The following is a 19,936-nucleotide window of genomic DNA, read 5'->3' as shown; positions in this document are numbered from 1 at the left end:
ATATTTTAACATCGAGGGGGAATCGAAACGAGGGTCGTGGTGTATGTGCGTGCGTGTGTGTGTGTGTGTGTAGAGCGATTCAGACTAAACTACTGGACCGATCTTTATGAAATTTGACATGAGAGTTCCTGGGTATGAAATCCCCATACGTTTTTTTCATTTTTTTGATAAATGTCTTTGATGACGTCATATCCGGCTTTTCGTGAAAGTTGAGGCGGCACTGTCACGCCCTCATTTTTCAACCAAATTGGTTCAAATTTTGGTCAAGTAATCTTCGACGAAGCCCGGGCTTCGGTATTGCATTTCAGCTTGGTGGCTTAAAAAATAATTAATGACTTTGGTCATTAAAAATCGGAAAATTGTAAAAAAAAAATAAAAATTTATAAAACGATCCAAATTTACGTTTATCTTATTCTCCATCATTTGCTGATTCCAAAAACATATAAATATGTTATATTCGGATTAAAAACAAGCTCTGAAAATTAAATATATAAAAATTATTATCAAAATTAAATTGTCCAAATCAATTTAAAAACACTTTCATCTTATTCCTTGTTGGTTCCTGATTCCAAAAACATATAGATATGATATGTTTGGATTAAAAACACGCTCAGAAAGTTAAAACAAAGAGAGGTACAGAAAAGCGTGCTATCCTTCTTAGCGCAACTACTACCCCGCTCTTGTCAATTTCACTGCCTTTGCCATGAGCGGTGGTCTGACGATGCTACGAGTAAAATGGCATTGCGTTCAGTTTCATTCTGTGAGTTCGACAGCTACTTGACTAAATATTGTATTTTCGCCTTACGCGACTTGTTGTTTGTTTGTAGTGTGCACAATTTTCCGTAGTTTGTGAATATGTGGGAGATACCGTGGAACCTTCAAGTTAATTTTCAAGATTCCAAGCTAAAATGTAATCGCATTATCCGGGCTTCGTCGAAGATTGCCTGAATTCCATCGAGGTAGTTTTCTGGTTATGGCTCATCACACACACACACACACACACACACACACACACACACACACACACACACACACACACACACGTGCAATACGATAGTATTATTAGTTGTCTTCCAACGAAGCTTAATCGACACAGGCGCTTAGATGTGATACAAACGAACGCGCTCACAATTACCAACACAACTTTGATTCGCCGTATATGTACGAGTGTGTATGTGTGCTGTATGTTGGTTTGTGTGTGTGGTTTTGTGTGGGGGGGGGGGGTTTGTGTCATATTAATGTTATTAATAACTTATTTTCAATCCTTATTATTTTTTATTTTATCATTGATATTATTTCCATTGTTATCCTTTCTATTTGGACAATTTGTGCGTTTCTTATTTTTCTACTTCGATCACCCCCCGAAATTTATTTTTTGTGAGTTAAGTTCTTTCCCTTTATGTTTCTCTCCATATTGTAACCCATTTTTGATTTTGTGCTGCTTTTGCTCTTTGTTTTCCTGTGTATTCGTTGTCCCGAAAAAAGCCTCCATAGGCGAACATTCGACCTTGTCTTTGTGCCGTCTTTGTGTTGGTGAGTACCTTCTTCTTCTTCTTCTTCTGCGTTCGTGGGCTGAAACTCACACGTACACTCGTGTTTGTGCACGAATGGAATTTTACGTGTATGACCGTTTTTACCCCGCCATTTAGGCAGCCATACGCCGCTTTCGGAGGAAGCATGCTGGGTATTTTCGTGTTTCTATAACCCACCGAACTCTGACATGGATTACAGGATCTTTTCCGTGCGCACTTGGTCTTGTGCTTGCGTGTACACACGAAGGGGTATAAGCAACTAGCAGGTCTGCACATAAGTTGACCTGGGAGATCGGAAAAATCTCCACAATTAACCCACCAGGCGGCCGCGGCCGGGATTCGAACCCTCGACCTTCCGATTAAGAGGCCGACGTCTTACAACCCCGCCACAGCGCCCGTCGGTGATTACCGATCTCTTTTGGTTTTCCACTTTGTTTTCACCCACATTCATCATATGTTGTTTAGATTTTAATTATTTGTCAAAATAGTTAAGTTTCAATATCCTTAGCAGCTAATGAAGAAAACATAGAAGAGACTGTCAGAAGATGTAGAGCAAAAAATATTCTAAGTCATCAAATATTACGAGTTATTTCTTCTATACTTACTGTTAGAAAGCCATACCAGACATTTCGAGAAAACGTATTATTGTTAAAAAATAAAGAAATAAAAATAAAAGAAGCAAACATGCATTTATTATAATAAGCCATCCTGAATATTTCTTATTCAAAATGTTAGTTTGTCTTTGTTATTTTGAGAGTGATAAATAAATAGGATCCCAGCCTGAACGTGATAACATTTAGTGGGTCACCTAGAAACAGTCTTGATTGGTCAAAAAGAGTCACGTGGTGCAATGAAATGGTAACAATGTATTATTATTATACTCCAGGAACCACACCAAGCTATTCTGCTGCAGCTCTTAGAAAACAAACGAAGTATAAACCCCTTTTGACTTGAAGAATTGTATGTTGTGTGTGTCTTTCTGCCACACCCATGGTACCAACGTGGTATCAACTTACAATAAACACTTCAAGGGAAACAGAGACAAACATACAGAAAACAAGAAGAATCAGATGCCTAGTTCCCTCACTTCCAAGATGGCTTGCAAACTTAAAGGCCCAGTCCGCCTCGTGAAAACACTTCTTCTTCTTCTTCTTCTTCTTCTTCTTCTGCGTTCGTGGGCTGAAACTCCCACGTACACTCGTGTTTTTTGCACGAGTGGAATTTTACGTGTATGACCGTTTTTTACCCAGCCATTTAGGCAGCCATACGCCGTTTTCGGAGGAAGCATGCTGGGTATTTTCGTGTTTCTATAACCCACCGAACTCTGACATGGATTACAGGATCTTTTTCGTGCGCACTTGGTCTTGTGCTTGCGTGTACACACGGGGGGTGTTCGGACACCGAGGAGAGTCTGAAAACAAAGTTGACTCTGAGAAATAAATCTCTCGCCGAACGTGGGGACGAACTCACGCTGACAGCGGCCAACTGGATACAAATCCAGCGCGCTACCGACTGAGCTACATCCCCGCCCCGTGAAAACAGTTCGCCTCACGGTGTTAGATCTAGCCAGGCTTTTACGTGGGATAAAACCATCCCTCCACTTGGTCACATACAACAAGGAACACCCTGACTGCTTGCTGCGGTGAGTTGGAATTTTGTTATGAATTATTTTCCAAAAAGGCACCAGCGCCTTTAACAAAATGTATTCTTACAAAAAAAGACCACTGTACACAGAAAGTGGGTCAGGCCGCTATTTTCTCCCCCCTTTCCTAACCTAGGTGGTGGGTTCAAGTGCTAGTCTTTCGGATGATGAGACGAAAAACCGAGGTCCCTTCGTGTACACTACATTGGGGGTGCACGTTAAAGATCCCACGATTGACAAAAGGGTCTTTCCTGGCAAAATTGTATAGGCATAGATAAAAAATGTCCACCAAATACCCGTGTGACTTGGAATAATAGGCCGTGAAAAGTAGGATATGCGCCGAAATGGCTGCGATCTGCTGGCCGATGTGAATGTGTGATGTATTGTGTAAAAAAAATAAAATCCATCTCACACGGCATAAATAAATCCCTGCGCCTTGAATATGTGCGCGATATAAATTGCATAAAATTTTTTTTTTAAATCCCTCCGCTTAGAACTGAATACGCGCGATATAAGCCTCATATTGATTGATTGATTGATTGATTGAAAGCTCCCAGGTTGTTCATTCTTCGTATATGACCAAGTGGGGGGGGGGGGGATGGCCTTATCCCAAGTACAAGCCTGATCCGATCTGGGACGAACTGTTTTCACGGGGCGGGGTGGGCCTTTAAGCCTACAGGAAAACAGACAAAAGAATAAAGAAAACCAGGGGACTTTGATGCAAGGTTGTTTATTCTCGAGAACAACGCGGAAAGATATCGGTGCTCAGCCAGGGTTTCTGTGACTCACGTGCTCACTTGGAACAGACAGCACACGTCACCACCTTGTTGTCCCGGTATGGAGGACAGAGGAGAGCTCCGCACTTGGCTACCACGTAGTAGAACAGAGCTCCGTTTCTATTTTCGTGTCCGTGATCTTCGTGTTCGGGGGCGGAATCCAGGCACACGTACTCGGTAGCGTAGTAAGATTGGTCATTCGACACAAGATGGCCGTAGTACTGTCGCGTCCAGCCAGAGGGGCAGTATTTGGTCCCAGGAACCATGATGGTGGCGGACTTGGGAGCCAGGCACACGGAGCAGGGAACGTCATGGTTGCTGTGAGAGCTTGTGAGTTCATATTCAGTGCCGTACAGCTGGCCCACCGAACCCGGAACCGCCACCAAGTCAAACTGGGGCGACTTTGTCAAACACAAATAGTTTGTGCCGCTCCCTTTCTGTTGATACCATTTTCCGCCGACTACACCTGTAAAAACACAGGAATCGGACATCTCCAACCGCAAACTCAAAATACAGTCAACATTGAAATTCGGAAAAGGATAAGTTTTCATATAGTCCAGTGAGGTTACCCTCATGGAAATTCGGGCTGCTTTCTCCCTGGGGAAAGCGAGCTGCCATACAGTACGGCGCTATCCTTTTTTTTTCTAAACTGCATGAGTGTTATCATGTTTCCAAGCCCTGATACTTTCGCTGTGAACTAAAGTTCTTTATCGTGCGCATGCGTGCACACAGGGGTATTCGGACACCGGGGAGAGTCTGCACAAAGTTGACCCTGGGAAATAAATCCCAAGCCGAAAGTGGGGATCGAATCCATGCCGATAGCGTCGACTGGTTTTGAAGCCAATGCCGCTACCGACTGAGCTATTTCCCTGCCCTAATACAATTACAATTAAATCAACAATGCGAAACATAAAACACAACAACTTCAAAAGTATCTGCGGTAATATTTCTATCTTGTTTAAAAGGGCTGGATTGTACCCCCTGGTAAAAGTGAGAAGATTTGTGTGTGTGTGTGTGTGTGTGTGTGTGTGTGTGTGTGTGTGTGTGTGTGTGTGTGTGTGTGTGTGTGTGTGTGTGTGTGTGTGTGTGTGTGTGTGTGTGTGATAAGTTCTGAGAGTAATAAGACCGAAAACAACAACAAAAACAAGTCGCGTAAGGCGAAAATACAATATTTAGTCAAGTAGCTGCCATTTTTCAGCAAGACCGTATACTCGTAGCATCGTCAGTCCACCGCTCATGGCAAAGGCAGTGAAATTGACAAGAAGAGCGGGGTAGTAGTTGCGCTGAGAAGGATAGCACGCTTTTCTGTACCTCTCTTCGTTTTAACTTTCTGAGCGTGTTTTTAATCCAAACATATCATATCTATATGTTTTTGGAATCAGGAACCGACAAGGAATAAGAAAACAGTGTTTTTAAATTGATTTGGAAAAAAATTTGATAATAATTTTTATATTTTTAATTTTTAGAGCTTGTTTTTAATCCAAATAATTATAACATATGTATATGTTTTTGGAATCAGAAAATGATGGAGAATAAGATGAACGTAAATTTGGATCGTTTTATAGATTATTTTTTGTTGTTGCAATTTTCAGATTTTTAATGACCAAAGTCATAATTAATTTTTAAGCCACCAAGCTGAAATGCAATACCGAAGTCCGGGCTTTGTCGAAAATTACTTGACCAAAATTTCAATCAATTTGGTTGAAAAATGAGAACTTGACAGTGCCGCCTCAACTTTCACGAAAAGCCGGATATGACGTCATCAAAGACATTTATCGAAAAAATGAAAAAAAAGCATGGGGATTTCATACCCAGGAACTCTCATGTCAAATTTCATAAAGATCGGTCTAGTAGTTTGGTCTGAATCGCTCTACACACACACACACAGACACACATACACAATATGACCCTCGTCTCGATTCCCCCCTCTACGTTAATACATTTAGTCAAAACTTGACTAAATGTAACAAGGGTTTTGAAGTTATTTTTGAGATAAAGATTTTAATATAATCAAGGGGGATGATTTTTTATTTAAGCTCAGGGATGGTTTAGGCGAGATAAATAAAAAGAAAGGAAGCGTTAAGCCTTACATTATAAAATAAGATACAAATCTGGAATATTGGGTATCATACTTTAGTACCAGACTCACCACTTAATAAATTAGTCAAATTAAATAGAGAAAAAAATACAAATTTCGAGCTTAAATACCTGATTTAAATATGTTGTCTACCTTTGGTTTAAACAGTATGTTATTCATAAACACACACATGATAATACAACATGTTTACAAAGGAGCACAACAAGTTTAAAACTTATAATGAGCGCTCACATAATCATACCTGTTAGTACATGGCGGGATATGATTTACAAATTATGGCAACAAATCTTTTTGAAAAAAGAACATATTTAACAGACAGAAGGGGAGGCGTGGATTTAAGGAAATAAACAACAACAACAAAACACAAAAACGAGAACAATTAGAAAAACCTAATTTCCGTATCAAAAACAATCTGTGTCAATACCTTTTTGTACAATTATCCCACACAACATCACAATAATCAAAATGAGGTAAAATAAAAGATTTTTATTCCCCCCTCTGCTTCTTTATCTCTGTAAACTTGTAGGGGTAGTTATTTTTCGATAATGACCCAGCAACCAAACAAATAACGACCCAGCAACAGCCTGAATCCTCGATAGTGCAATGGGTTGAGAAGCTGTTCTGTTTCGGTACTACTTTTTGCGACTGAAAAGTTCCGAACGCTCTAATGTACGAAGTATACATCTCTGGAGCAAACAATACAAACATACCGCATTTAAATTAACAACTACAGGCCTGAACACATGAATCTCCATATAAAATCCATGAGTTCGGTTGTTTTCTGAATCTAGATCAGACGTTCATCACAAGCAATTTCCCAAGGCAAGTAACTCATACTTTGTCTAGCGACAAGAGTAGTTCCCCTTCTTTTCACTCAGTTTCTTCGACAACAGACTGCAATCCGACGGTCAGTTTTCAACAATATTTCATTTAATAAACAGATCACACGCAACCAAATGCACACATCTCATCAATTTAAACAACATAAAGCGGTTTCATACACTATTTTCCCCAGAAAACTTAACTTCATACAGTTTTTAACGTTGGAACACGGGTGCAAAAGTTCGTCTGCTAGTCCCATTTGACGAAAGAACATTATCCTAACCGATACCAAAACATATACAGAACACACAATATCTGCCTTTGCCGCCACAGCAGAATAACAGCATATCTGTGTACTTGATTTTAGTCCAAAATAGGAAAACTGACAAGAAGTGTTAACAGAATGGAATGATTTGCACGGAACTATACAACCGCGCATTAATCGATCGCCTGCGCAGGTTGACTGGTTGAGTGAATAGGATTCGATCAAACTTTCGCAAAAAACCTCCTCTTTTCTTTGAATAACTGAAGAAAGGAGGAATAAAGAGGTTACACACCTCGTCTCAGTGATTATCAAAAATAATGGTCTCAGTTCGCGGTCATGAAAAAGCTCGCTAAAGCTCGCATTTTTCATGATCCGCTAACTTCGACCATTATTTTTGATAATCACTGAGACTCGGCATGTAACCTCTACATACATTGCTTCTAGGGATCTTCGACTGAGCCTATATTTATAAGATTTTAAACAAGCCACAAGTACTCGACAAGTTGCCACAATAGACTGTATGTGTAAGGCCCATTTACAATTATCTTGAAAAATAACACCTAAATGTTTATGACTTTCTTTTTCTATGAGGGCTACATCGCCAAAAACAAGGGGAAATTTCTGTATACATCTTTGACCGGAAAAGGATATTAACTCTGTTTTCGACTGATTTAATTTCACTTTCCATTTAATCGCCCAATTTGCAATCTTACATAAATCAGAATTAAGGAGAGGTCCTAATACTAACCCTCGAGGAACATCCGCAGAAACCTGCAAAAACTCTGACTTACAACCTTTCACCACAACTGTTTTCTTTCCCTCAAATAATTCTCAAACCAAAAATACAACTGTCCCCTTATGCCAATAGCGTGTAACTTTTTCATCAAAACCTTGTGCCAAACTCTGTCGAAAGCTTTTAACACGTCAAAGAAAATCGCCTGTGACGTTATCTTATCATCAACAGCTTTGCATATAATCATTATACAACAGCTTTGCATATATCATTATACAAACAAATGAGTTGATATACAGTTGAATCACATGGAATAAAACCTGACTGAACTGGTGTCAACAGGTTATATACTCCTTCAAATAAGCAAACACGGGACATTGTACACACCTTTCCATAACTTTACCCACACAGCTAAGAAGTAATATTGGTCGGTAATTTGAACATAATTCCTTTTCACCTTTTTATATTTAGTCAAGTTTTGACTAAATATTTTAACATCGAGGGGGAATCGAAACGAGGGTCGTGGTTTATGTGCGTGTGTGTGTGCGTGTGTGTGTCTGTGTGTGTGTGTGTGTGTGTGTAGAGCGATTCAGACTAAACTACTGGACCGATCTTTATGAAATTTGACATGAGAGTTCCTGGGTATGAAATCCCCGAACGTTTTTTTCATTTTTTTGATAAATGTCTTTGATGACGTCATATCCGGCTTTTCGTGAAAGTTGAGGCGGCACTGTCACGCCCTCATTTTTCAACCAAATTGGTTGACATTTTGGTCAAGTAATCTTCGACGAAGCCCAGACTTCGGTATTGCATTTCAGCTTGGTGGCTTAAAAATTAATTAATGACTTTGGTCATTAAAAATCTGAAAATTGTAAAAAAAAATAAAAATTTATAAAACGATCCAAATTTACGTTTATCTTATTCTCCATCATTTGCTGATTCCAAAAACATATAAATATGTTATATTTGGATTAAAAACAAGCTCTGAAAATTAAATATATAAAAATTATTATCAAAATTAAATTGTCCAAATCAATTTAAAAACACTTTCATCTTATTCCTTGTCGGTTCCTGATTCCAAAAACATATAGATATGATATGTTTGGATTAAAAACACGCTCAGAAAGTTAAAACAAAGAGAGGTACAGAAAAGTGTGCTATCCTTCTTAGCGCAACTACTACCCCGCTCTTCTTGTCAATTTCACTGCCTTTGCCATGAGCGGTGGACTGACGATGCTACGAGTATACGGTCTTGCTGAAAAATGGCATTGCGTTCAGTTTCATTCTGTGAGTTCGACAGCTACTTGACTAAATATTGTATTTTCGCCTTTCGCGACTTGTTTATATATCGGAATTACATTAGCTATCTTCCATATTGCAGGAGCTCTAACTTCTTCAAGGGATCTATTGAATAGAGCAGTGAGCGGCATTGCAATATCTGCACATGCAGCCAGAACTCTATTTGCCACAAAATCATGACCTGAGACTTTGCGTAGATCAAGATTCTTCAACATGTGAAGATGTGCAACATCAACAATCAGAAAATCAATGGTGGTATTCTGTTCTCTAACTTCAGAAACTTCATCATCGTCATCATCCAATACCGATTGTTTTATTTGAAATAACGCAACAACAGACTTCCAGATCTATAACACGATCATATTATGTGTTCTCGGTTTGCATGTCTGACCAGTGTTTTGTCCCCCCATATAGCATATTAACTCTACCTGTCCCAAGATAGGCAAATTGGTCCTAAGAGGACATTAAAACTAATTATAAATCAAAACAGATTGTTTTACAAAACAATATTAAATACTGTTGCTTTTTCTACAGTGGAATAATAAACACGGCCATTATATTCGATGGTAGGAAATACATTTGAAGACATACCTTTGCGTGACATAAAGGACTTTTCCAATTTCCACCAATCTTTATTACCAAAACAATCTAGTGAACTGACACGATTATCTAATTCTTTTAAACATTCTGCTTTCCTCAATCGAATAACATCAGTTGATGTTTTGCTCGTTTTTTGGAGAAAAAAAATCCCAAATCCAAACAGAATTCAATAATTTTGCTGATGTGTGTATCTTTTTTACACCCCCGGTATAGGGTGTGTATAGGATTCGCTCCATGTGTTTGTTTGTTTGTTTGTGTTCGCATATAGATCTCAAGAATGAAAGGACCGATCGTCACCAAACTTGGTGAACAGGTTCTATACATTCCTGAGACGGTCCTTACAAAAATTGGGACCAGTCAAACACACGGTTAGGGAGTTATTGGTGGATTAAGATTCTACAAGGACTTATAGAGGGACATACCTTCTCAGTTGGTGGCAGTCAGAATGGTAAGGACGAGGGTGTTTTTCCTACCTCGGAGGAATTTCTTTTTACACCCCCGGTATAGGGGTGTGTATAGGTTTCGGTCGATGTGTTTGTTTGTTTGTTTGTTTGTTTGTTTGTGTTCGCATATAGATCTCAAGAATGAACGGACCGATCGTCACCAAACTTGGTGAACAGGTTCTATACATTCCTGAGACGGTCCTTACAAAAATTGGGACCAGTCAAACACACGGTTTGGGAGTTATTGGTGGATTAAAATTATACAAGGACTTATAGAGGGACATCTTAATGGTCAAAGGGAAATAACCATTCTCACTCAGTCACTGCCACCAACTGAGAAGGTTATTTCCCTTTGACGGAGGTGTTTTTCCTACCTCGGAGGAATTTCTTGTTTTTTTAATCAATCAGCCGTTTAATATCGTCAGTCATCCAGGGTGTATCCGCTTCTCTCACAGTTATTTCTTAAACTGGCATACACTGTGTAACCATATGTCTACCTTTCTTCTTTGGGACACGTCAATAAGGCGTGTGATCTACATTGTATTTCAACTCTTATTTCCTGTTCTTGGGGGTAGACTGCACCCTTCGTTAAACCTTAGTGCTTTGAATCTTTCTCAGTACGCGACCAGATGAATTACATCACATCTGGCAAATCTGAAGACGTTTACAATATAATATGTTTCACAAAGCGCAAACTGGTAAGTTGTTCTAGTTTACTACCACTTTTCTGTATGTGATATTCACTCACCGACATAGACCTCAGAGGTATCATTAGGACAGCTCTTCCTCCCCCAGCGAACGAAAGTGGAGCCTGAAAATATCAATAACAAGAATATTTCTCTGGTAAAAACCTGAATATAGTTCTAAGAGCTTACTCTACTTCAAAAAGAATCTATGAAATACATGCTCAAATAAACAATGATGTACAAACGGAAAATTATAACATATAAAAACTTCCAACATAACTATTATTAAAAGTATTCTACGTAGCCAAAATATATTAAATTAGATACTTTGATACACTGCCACACCCGAAATATTGTAAATTCGTTTTGAAAAACCAGAAAAAGCACTTTATGTATACTTATAAATTATTATCAGTTCACACTGATTGAAGTTTGCATTGACAAAACTGCTAAACTGCCTGCCACTTACAAGCAATTTTATGTTCAATAAACACATGCACACACAACCACAACCACCACCATCACACCCTCGTCTCGATTGGATGTAAATAGCAAGGAAAGAACTACTAATTCTTTAAACATACCAGCGGATGTATCCCGTTTGGTCCGTAGTGTATCCTTTATTGACTTAGTCCTCCAGTCCTCCAGTGAGCGCAATGAGCGTCTGAGCTGTTCCATCTCGTCTGCCTGTTGGTCAGCCGTTGTAATGCTTTTCTTCTGCTGTGAACGTTCTGAGAGCTCGTGCGCAGAAATATCATCGGACTGCTGGTTCACATCTAAGATATTCTCTTTGCTGTGTACAGAATAAATGACACACACGTTACACAACTGTTTTTATTTTATTTTATCTACATGTGTATGTCTTGCTGTTTTTCTATGTAGTCTGTGTGTGCGCGGTCTATAATTATAGTTGCACACTTTAAGTTTTATGCGAATGATTGAACGTTCAAACACTGATTTTAAGGTATTTCGGATGCGTTGTGACAACAAATTGAAATAATTATGTAGCTGTTGTGGTGATCTGAGATATTGTGGGCCGTGTGTGTGTGTTTTTTTGGAAGAAGGGGGTATGCCGAACAAGCTACTTCGCACATGACACAGACAGGCTATTGACATTTGGTATGTGTCTAAGTGAAAGGATGCCCTTAACTAATGTAAAAGACTTGTGGGGTCTTACACGATGGTTTACAAAAGATGGATGGCATATAGGCACATTCTACGAACTAGACCAATTAAGTAGGTTATGTCTGGTTCTTCTTGGCCTTCAGGAACATTTATAGGGAATTTACCTCCATGCAACACACTTAAAAACCTCAGCACAACACAACCCTTTGAACGACTGGTGCGCAAACATCTTGTTTACAGTCAGAGTAAACCCTGGAAATATTGGTTCTTTAATTAAGTTAAAGTCACACGGGCGATTCAAACGTTAATATTCAATCGCGCGATTCCATCTTGAGCCGATCGCAGATCACATCGTAGGCCATTGACCCGTCACACGAGGAACGATTGACTAACGATAACTCCACGCGAGCGGGGCGGAAGTGACGTGTCACAGTGAACACGGCTGTGCGAGAGTAGACGCTAATGTTCGAACATCGCTCTACCTTTCTGAAAAGTACCTTTCGGCATAATGCCTTTGCGAAAAATTAAGTTCCCAGACAGTTGCAACTAATGGTTCCCGACCGCTTTACACGCCTAAAACGTCTCCTTTATATATGGTTCTTCCAAAAAGTTTTGAATCGACGAAGAGTCGCTGTCCGCCATTTTTTCAAGTAACGGCGTGAAGGCCGAAACGACGCGTTCTGATTGGCTCTGCGCTGCGATTGCCCTACGACTGGCTCGCAAGAATAGAACAAGTTCTAAAGCTCAAACCTACGAGGGAATCTCATGAGACTGAGTCGTAGCTTTGTCTTAGCTGTTTTCTAAGACTCAGTCGCCCGTGTGATAGGGTAAATCTCACGATTGAATCGCGCATGTGACTGCCCCTTTAGTCTTCAAAGTCACATCTGATTTAAGGCTAGAGTCTACCCCTCGTAAAAATGATAGACTCTTTCAAGAGTGAACGTGTCTGTTCAAGGAGTGTTGAAGCCACAAATAACAAATACGATAGGGCTAACTAAGATAACTTGACACACGATGCCAATCAATTGTTTTTATATGAACGTGTTTTGCTCAAAGATGTTTCCAAAGGGCAGTAAAAGAAACAAAATAATTTCAAAGAGATAAATACGAATGGCGGAGCTTATTCTGTGCACAGAGACTTACAAAAAAACCCACTTCCAATCAATGCAATGGGGAAAGTAACTATGAACTGTTAAAGTAGCAGTAAAAAATCTCACAGAATATATATTTACCGTTTCAGTCGTTCATCGGAGGACAGTGTTTCAGTCTCCAGTGTTGCGCAGCTGAAGATCGATGCAGCCAGGCATAACAAAAACAATGCTGTAATTGTTCCCATCTTCACGTGTGTTTCCTCCTGGTTGATGTATCGCCGTCTTTTCCAAGTAGGATGTCCTGACAATGAACTGCATCCGACGTCTGTTAGTGTATATAGCAGTGTAAGTAATTTATTAGACTGTCACTCTCGTGGCACACGAGGGCGTTGGTTATAGATGTAACCCAATGGCTGTTCAGAACGTGGACCTTATCTCGCTAATTGCACCTTGTTTTTGCTAACGTATGTGTGTTTGAACTACAGTTTGGCGACAGCTGAGAGGTAAGATTACGCTTAACTGTTGAAGGCAAATCCTGAATACGTCAGCCTTTCTGCGGGGAGCAAACAGGATGTGTACGCACTGAACAACGACAAATGCAAGCCTTAGATAGCTCGAGCCGACTCGAACAGATTCATCCAAATGTCTTGCCAGCTTGTCCCGATTCGACCCAACCCATATTGACTTTAGTCGAGTCGTACCCAACTCATATCCCCTTTTTCCGATTCAGCCAGATCATATCCAATTTTGCCGATTCTATCGACTGTATCCGATTTGCAGCTCCCCCCCCCCCCCCCGCTCCCCTCCCCCCTCCTACTCCCCCTCCCTCCTCCTACATATTTTACTGATCAATTTGTGACTTTTGATTTTGTGTATGTGTGCAATTGAAGGGAAGCCACACAAAAAAACATGTAAAACCTGGCCACATGTGAGGGGAGGAGCCAAATCGTCTGCACAATCTTTTACTCCTTGACCATTATCTTCTTTGGTCCGGAATGGGAATCGCTTCATCAGCAATACAGCGAGTTGAGGGTAGGGGTTTGTGGAGGGGGGTGGGGGGGGGGATTGTAGATCGATGTCCTTGGAACATCATACAGAGAGAGAGAGAGAGATAGATAGAGAGAGAGAGAGAGACAGACAGACAAACAGACAGACAGACAGACAGACAGACAGACAGACAGACAGACAGACAGACAGACAGACAGACAGGGGGATTGAGGTGCGACAGGTGGTCGAACACGTGGAAAAGCACAAGCACGAACGCACACACAAACGCTCACTCATGCACGCACACACGCACGCTCACTCATGCACGCACACACAAACGCTCACTCATGCACGCACACACGCACGCAAGCATGGACAAAACAACGGTTTTTGAAAGCCGTGTCAAAGCATGTGATGAGCGCTGCGATAGCTCAATATTGCTCAGCAGCACAACAGTTAATAAACAACCGAATGATAAGCACGGAACATATTATATATAACCTTTGATGTCGTAGTCCTTGCCTCCGACTGCCAGGCTATTAGCCGTTATAAACCAAACGGAACGCTCCCCCCCCCCCATCCCCACCCCCCTCTCCTCATGGGGACGAACGGGTTTAGCCAAACGGGGTATCATACTGACAGCGTGCACTTGAGACGAGAACAATGACGACATTGTCTCGTTTACGTAGGGCCAACTCGGTTTTCCCCGCAACCTCTAGAATACGAGGCGACTACATGCGTGGTACGGGTTGTTAGTTTATATATGTGTTTTATGAAGTTCGACAGAAAATAAAATAAAAAAATAAAAAAATCATTATCTCCAATCGTTGACGCACACGGAAACGAGGTGAAGGGTATCCACTTATTACTTTACGCCTATTTTTGTGATATTCGACACATCATAAAGAGATACTTGACACCTCTTGTTCTTTGAAAAGACACTAGAAAAGAAGATATACCCTTTGCGATTAGTGTCATCATGCCATGCATCTGTCTGCGTGTGCATATTTGCACCTCATCTCGCTGAACAAAGGCGTGATTTGCCAGGAATAATCTACGCCATGACCGATAACATTTACTTTCTTCCTTCATCTCCACACGATGATTTGCATGTCAAATATAACCCTTCTTTTGGTTGAACATACTGACGTTTATGTCATTGTTTATCCGTGTGTGAGTGTCAGTGAGCGAGTGTGTGTGTGTGTGCGTGTGTGCGTGTGTGTGTGTGTGTGTGTGTGCACACGCGACAGAGAGAGAGAACTTTGAACTTTATTTATTTATCGAGGGTAACAGAATAAGCAATGTATACATGCTTTTTTTCATCCGGCCCTCACCCATTGAGGGTAACTCGATTAATAACAAGAAGAAATAGAAGTTAAGTTAATTACAATACAATTTATATAATTAACATGTCAAAAAATTAAAAAGACATTTCAAAATGCATTATGAAAATCAAACAATGATGAATATTATCACAGTTTAAGAGAAACAGCATGTAGAGTTCCTTGAAGGAAGTTTCACTGAATTGCATTTTAATTAAATCAGGAATGGATTTAATTTGAGAGAGAGAGAGAGAGAGAGAGAGAGAGAGAGAGAGAGAGAGAGAGAGAGAGAGAGAGAGACAGACAGACAGACAGACATACACCGATACAGATACAGATCTATACAGATACACAGAGAGAGATATAGAGACATGCAGACTATCTGACAGACAGATAGACAGACAAAACAGGCAGACAGATAGACAGACAAGACAGGCAGACAGATAGACAGACAAGACAGGCAGACAGATAGACAGACAAGACAGGCAGACAGATAGACAGACAAGACAGGCAGACAGATAGACAGACAAGACAGGCAGACAGATAGACAGACAAGACAGGCAGACAGATAGACAGACAAGACAGGCAGACAGATAGACAGACAAGACAGGCAGACAGATAGACAGACAAGACAGGCAGACAGATAGACAGACAAGACAGGCAGACAGATAGACAGACAAGACAGGCAGACAGAAAGACAGACAAGACAGGCAGACAGACAGACAGACAAGACAGGCAGACAGATAGACAGACAAGACATGCAGACTATCTGACAGACAGATAGACAGACAAAACAGGCAGACAAACACTGATAGACAGACAGTGGTATACACAGAGAGAGAAACAAACTCGCACTGCGAAATGGGAAATTGCAAATAAAAACCACATAACTTTTCCCGAACAATCCCGATCACCAAAACATGTCTCGGGTGGTTCCGGCGAAAAGAAATATTGACGACTGATGACGTAAAAAGGCCGTCACACTAATACAAGATGGCGTTTAAAATGTAAAATTACGATTCCACCCATGGCTTTGACGTTTTGAATAATGGACCATGTTTTACATTTGGATTGTATTGCTCTGTAGTTCAGGGCTTGCGTGTGTGCAGGGTAAGTCGACTTTATGTACCGTTCTTTTGTTTTCAGGGCGAAAACCTCAGACAAGTATGAAGTCTGCAGATTGAGTGGTCCATTTTTGAGTCTTTCTCCTCTGACGCCTGTGCTCTGACCAAAGGCGGAAGGTATCTTTTACTGCACCAACACTATCATAATAAGACTTATTATGATTGTGTTGGTGTAGTGAACGATACCTTCCGCCTCAAGTGGCTCTATCCCACCCCCCACCCCTTTTTTTTTTATCGTCGCGATATAACCTTCGTGGTTGAAAACGACGTTAAATTTAAAACACCAAATAAAGAAAGAAAAGAAACCTTCCGCCTGTGCTCTGACCGAGTCTTAGTTCTTCTTCACATGTTCCTCCTGTTTCGGGTTCTTCTTTTTCTTCTTGAAATGCCTCCAAAAAAGCTCTTTAGTCTTTATATAGATCATGATGTTCTGTACGTTCCCTTTGTGTCAAGTTTTGGACTTTTCCTACACTCTTTCAGTTAGATCTAGCAGGGAAGCAAAACGATGTGTAAGGTTCCCAGTGATTCTGTGCTAATATTTCACCCGCGTTAAAGTAGATCTAGCGGTATCTAGAGCATAACGATATATAATATATCCTCTCTCTCTCTCTCTCTCTCTCTCTCTCTCTCTCTCTCTCTCTCTCTCTCTCTCTCTCTCTCTCTCTCTCTCTCTCTCTCTCTCTCTCTCTCTCTGATGACTTTATGTTGAAAGGACAGGTTGACAGATTAGGCTAAGCCTAAAACCTTTATCCTTAAAGTTCTGAGTTCCGAGTTCTCTGTCTGTCTGTCTGTGCGTCTGTCTGTCTGTCTGTCTGTCTCTCTGTGTCTCTCTCTCTCTCTCTCTCTCTCTCTCTCTCTCTCTCTCTCTCTGTAGTCTTTTGCTTACGTTTACAATTATTCTCTGTATATATATATCCAAGGACAGGTTGGAAGATTAGGCTATGCCTAAAACCTTTCTCCTTATGTAATAAAGTTCTGAGTTCTGAGTTTTCTCTCTCTATCTCTCTCTCTCTCTCTCTCTTTCTCTCTTTATTTCTTTATCTATCTCTCTCTATATCTCTCTCTCTCTCTTCCTCCTCCTACTCCTCCTCCTCCTCTTCTTCGTCTACGGTGTTTCGTACAGACACTGCAAACTTTTGTGTCGATGAAGTCTCAAGTGTTGATGATGACTGACAGGAGGCCAGGTGTTCCGTTCTGTGGAACACAAGCAGGTCAGCGACTCGGAGGTACAGGTCTCCTGGGTGATCTCCCCTGCACAGGCACTGTCATGGAACTACAAGGTGAGACACTGCCTGTCTGTCTGTCTGACTGGCTGGCTGGCTGTCTGGCTGGCTGGCTGTCTCTGTCTGTCTGTCTGTCTGTCTGTCTCTGTCTGTCTCTCTCTCTGTCTCTCTGTCTCTGTCTCTGTCTCTCTCTCTCTGTCTGTCTGTCTCTCTCTCTCTCTCTCTCTCTCTCTCTAAAGTCAATTAAATGTAAACACACACACACACACACACACACACACGCATGCACACACGCACACTCACACACACACACACACACGCACGCATACAAGCACACACACACTCATGCACGTATGCACACACGCACACACGCACGCACACACAGACGGATACACACACACGCCTTCGGACGCACACACACACACACACACACACACACACACACACACACACACAGACGCACTAGCAAACAAATGACACACACAAATAAATACACACACACACACACACACACACACACACACACACACACACACACACACACACACACACTCACGGACGATTAGCGCTTCTAACGTTAATACAGAGGTTGGCGGGAGAACGACCAATACTTAGTATGGAAACGGAAGTATTTATCTTTTGAACACGTAGTTCTACTGGCAAAAGTAGAACACATACTGACATAGTGTTTACTAGTGTTCAAACGAACACTTGTGATGTATTTATCATGTGTGCCTATTTTGCTAGTAAAACTATGCACTTCAGAACGTAGTAAAGAAATGTTTGCAGAAATGGAACACTTCCTTTTTGTTTTTCTCTTCTTTTTTTTTTGTTTTTTTAACTTTTGCCATGCACATCATTGTGGGGCTTTTGATGAATAAACATGTATCCTTCGATACATAGCAGTGTCCATTTATACTTTATCAATCTTCTTTAAAAGATGACGTCATTATCCTCGCTCTAGACTGTCAATATAAATGATGCTGTGGAATGTTCCCGTGTGAACAGATCAGCCACACATACCGCCTGACACTGTCAATCTAAATGTTGCTGTGCAATATGTTCCCGTGTGAACAGATCAGCCACATACCGCCTGACACTGTCAATCTAAATGTTGCTGTGCAATAAGTTCCCGTGTGAACAGATCAGCCACACATACCGCCTGACACTGTCAATCTAAATGTTGCTGTGCAATATGTTCCCGTGTGAACAGATCAGCCACATACCGCCTGACACTGTCAATCTAAATGTTGCTGTGCAATATGTTTCCGTGTGAACAGATCAGCCACACCTTCCACCTGAGCCAGATAGGAGACTGCCAGCCCGTGCTACGCAGCACGCAGATCTCACGCCAGTTGGAGTCCTCCCAGACCTTCCTCAGGCTGACGGGCCTGCAGGCCTGGAGGACCTATCAGTACAAGCTCAAGGCGCCTGTCACCTACTTTAAGCAGGAGGAGGTAGCCACGGGCACGTTCTCCACCAGACCTACTCGTGAGTGCCAATCATAAACAGAAAAGGGATTATACCTTAGAAAAAAAAGGTATTTTTTCATAGAGCCAGAAGTGGACTATGCGAAAACTTCTCAAAGTCTTTTTAACGACAATTTAGTGTGAAAGCTTCGTGCAGCGAGAGTCTTGATGTAGACTTCACGACGTCGCTTTCGCACAATGAATATTGGGCTTTACGATATTTGGTGGGTTTTTCTATTCGTGTGTTATGCTTGTTGTCTTCAGGGTTTCCACCCAGCACAGTGTTGTGAGTTGTGCTTGTTGTCTTCAGGGTTTCCACCCAGCACAGTGTTGTGAGTTATGCTTGTTGTCTTCAGGGTTTCCACCCAGCACAGTGTTGTGAGTTGTGCTTGTTGTCTTCAGGGTTTCCACCCAGCACAGTGTAGTGAGTTGTGCTTGTTGTCTTCAGGGTTTCCATCCAGCACAGTGTTGTGAGTTGTGCTTGTCTTCAGGGTTTCCACCCAGCACAGTGTTGTGAGTTGTGCTTGTTGTCTTCAGGGTTTCCATCCAGCACAGTGTTGTGAGTTATGCTTGTTGTCTTCAGGGTTTCCACCCAGCACAGTGTTGTGAGTTGTGCTTGTCTTCAGGGTTTCCACCCAGCACAGTGTTGTGAGTTATGCTTGTTGTCTTCAGGGTTTCCACCCAGCACAGTGTTGTGAG

At 41.2% G+C, this 19,936-nt stretch overlaps 2 protein-coding genes across 2 annotated transcripts in view; one reads left to right on the top strand and one right to left on the bottom strand.

Moving 5' to 3' along the window:
• Nucleotides 1–3,888: 3,888 nt before the first annotated feature.
• LOC138948131 (uncharacterized) lies at nucleotides 3,889–13,485 on the bottom strand. Its single transcript, XM_070319643.1, has 4 exons — nucleotides 13,254–13,485; nucleotides 11,481–11,689; nucleotides 10,959–11,021; nucleotides 3,889–4,416 (listed from the first exon to the last, which is right to left on the bottom strand). The coding sequence occupies exons 1-4, from the start codon at nucleotides 13,355–13,357 to the stop codon at nucleotides 3,968–3,970; spliced, it is 825 nt and encodes a 274-aa protein (XP_070175744.1). The 5' UTR covers nucleotides 13,358–13,485; the 3' UTR covers nucleotides 3,889–3,967.
• A 2,923-nt stretch (nucleotides 13,486–16,408) lies between these two features.
• LOC138948130 (receptor-type tyrosine-protein phosphatase F-like) overlaps nucleotides 16,409–19,936 on the top strand; it is a 9,231-nt gene continuing 5,703 nt past the window's right edge. The window contains exons 1-3 of the mRNA XM_070319642.1: nucleotides 16,409–16,531; nucleotides 17,722–17,825; nucleotides 19,049–19,259. Coding sequence (XP_070175743.1) covers nucleotides 16,477–16,531; nucleotides 17,722–17,825; nucleotides 19,049–19,259 — 370 coding nt within the window. The 5' untranslated portion in view covers nucleotides 16,409–16,476. The remainder of the gene's footprint in view (nucleotides 16,532–17,721; nucleotides 17,826–19,048; nucleotides 19,260–19,936) is intronic.

The sequence above is a fragment of the Littorina saxatilis genome, linkage group LG15 (assembly GCF_037325665.1).
Source record: "Littorina saxatilis isolate snail1 linkage group LG15, US_GU_Lsax_2.0, whole genome shotgun sequence".
In the NCBI taxonomy this organism is placed as follows: domain Eukaryota; kingdom Metazoa; phylum Mollusca; class Gastropoda; order Littorinimorpha; family Littorinidae; genus Littorina; species Littorina saxatilis.
Note: the sequence above shows the minus strand (reverse complement) of the source record. Positions and strands in the feature narration are given on the sequence as shown.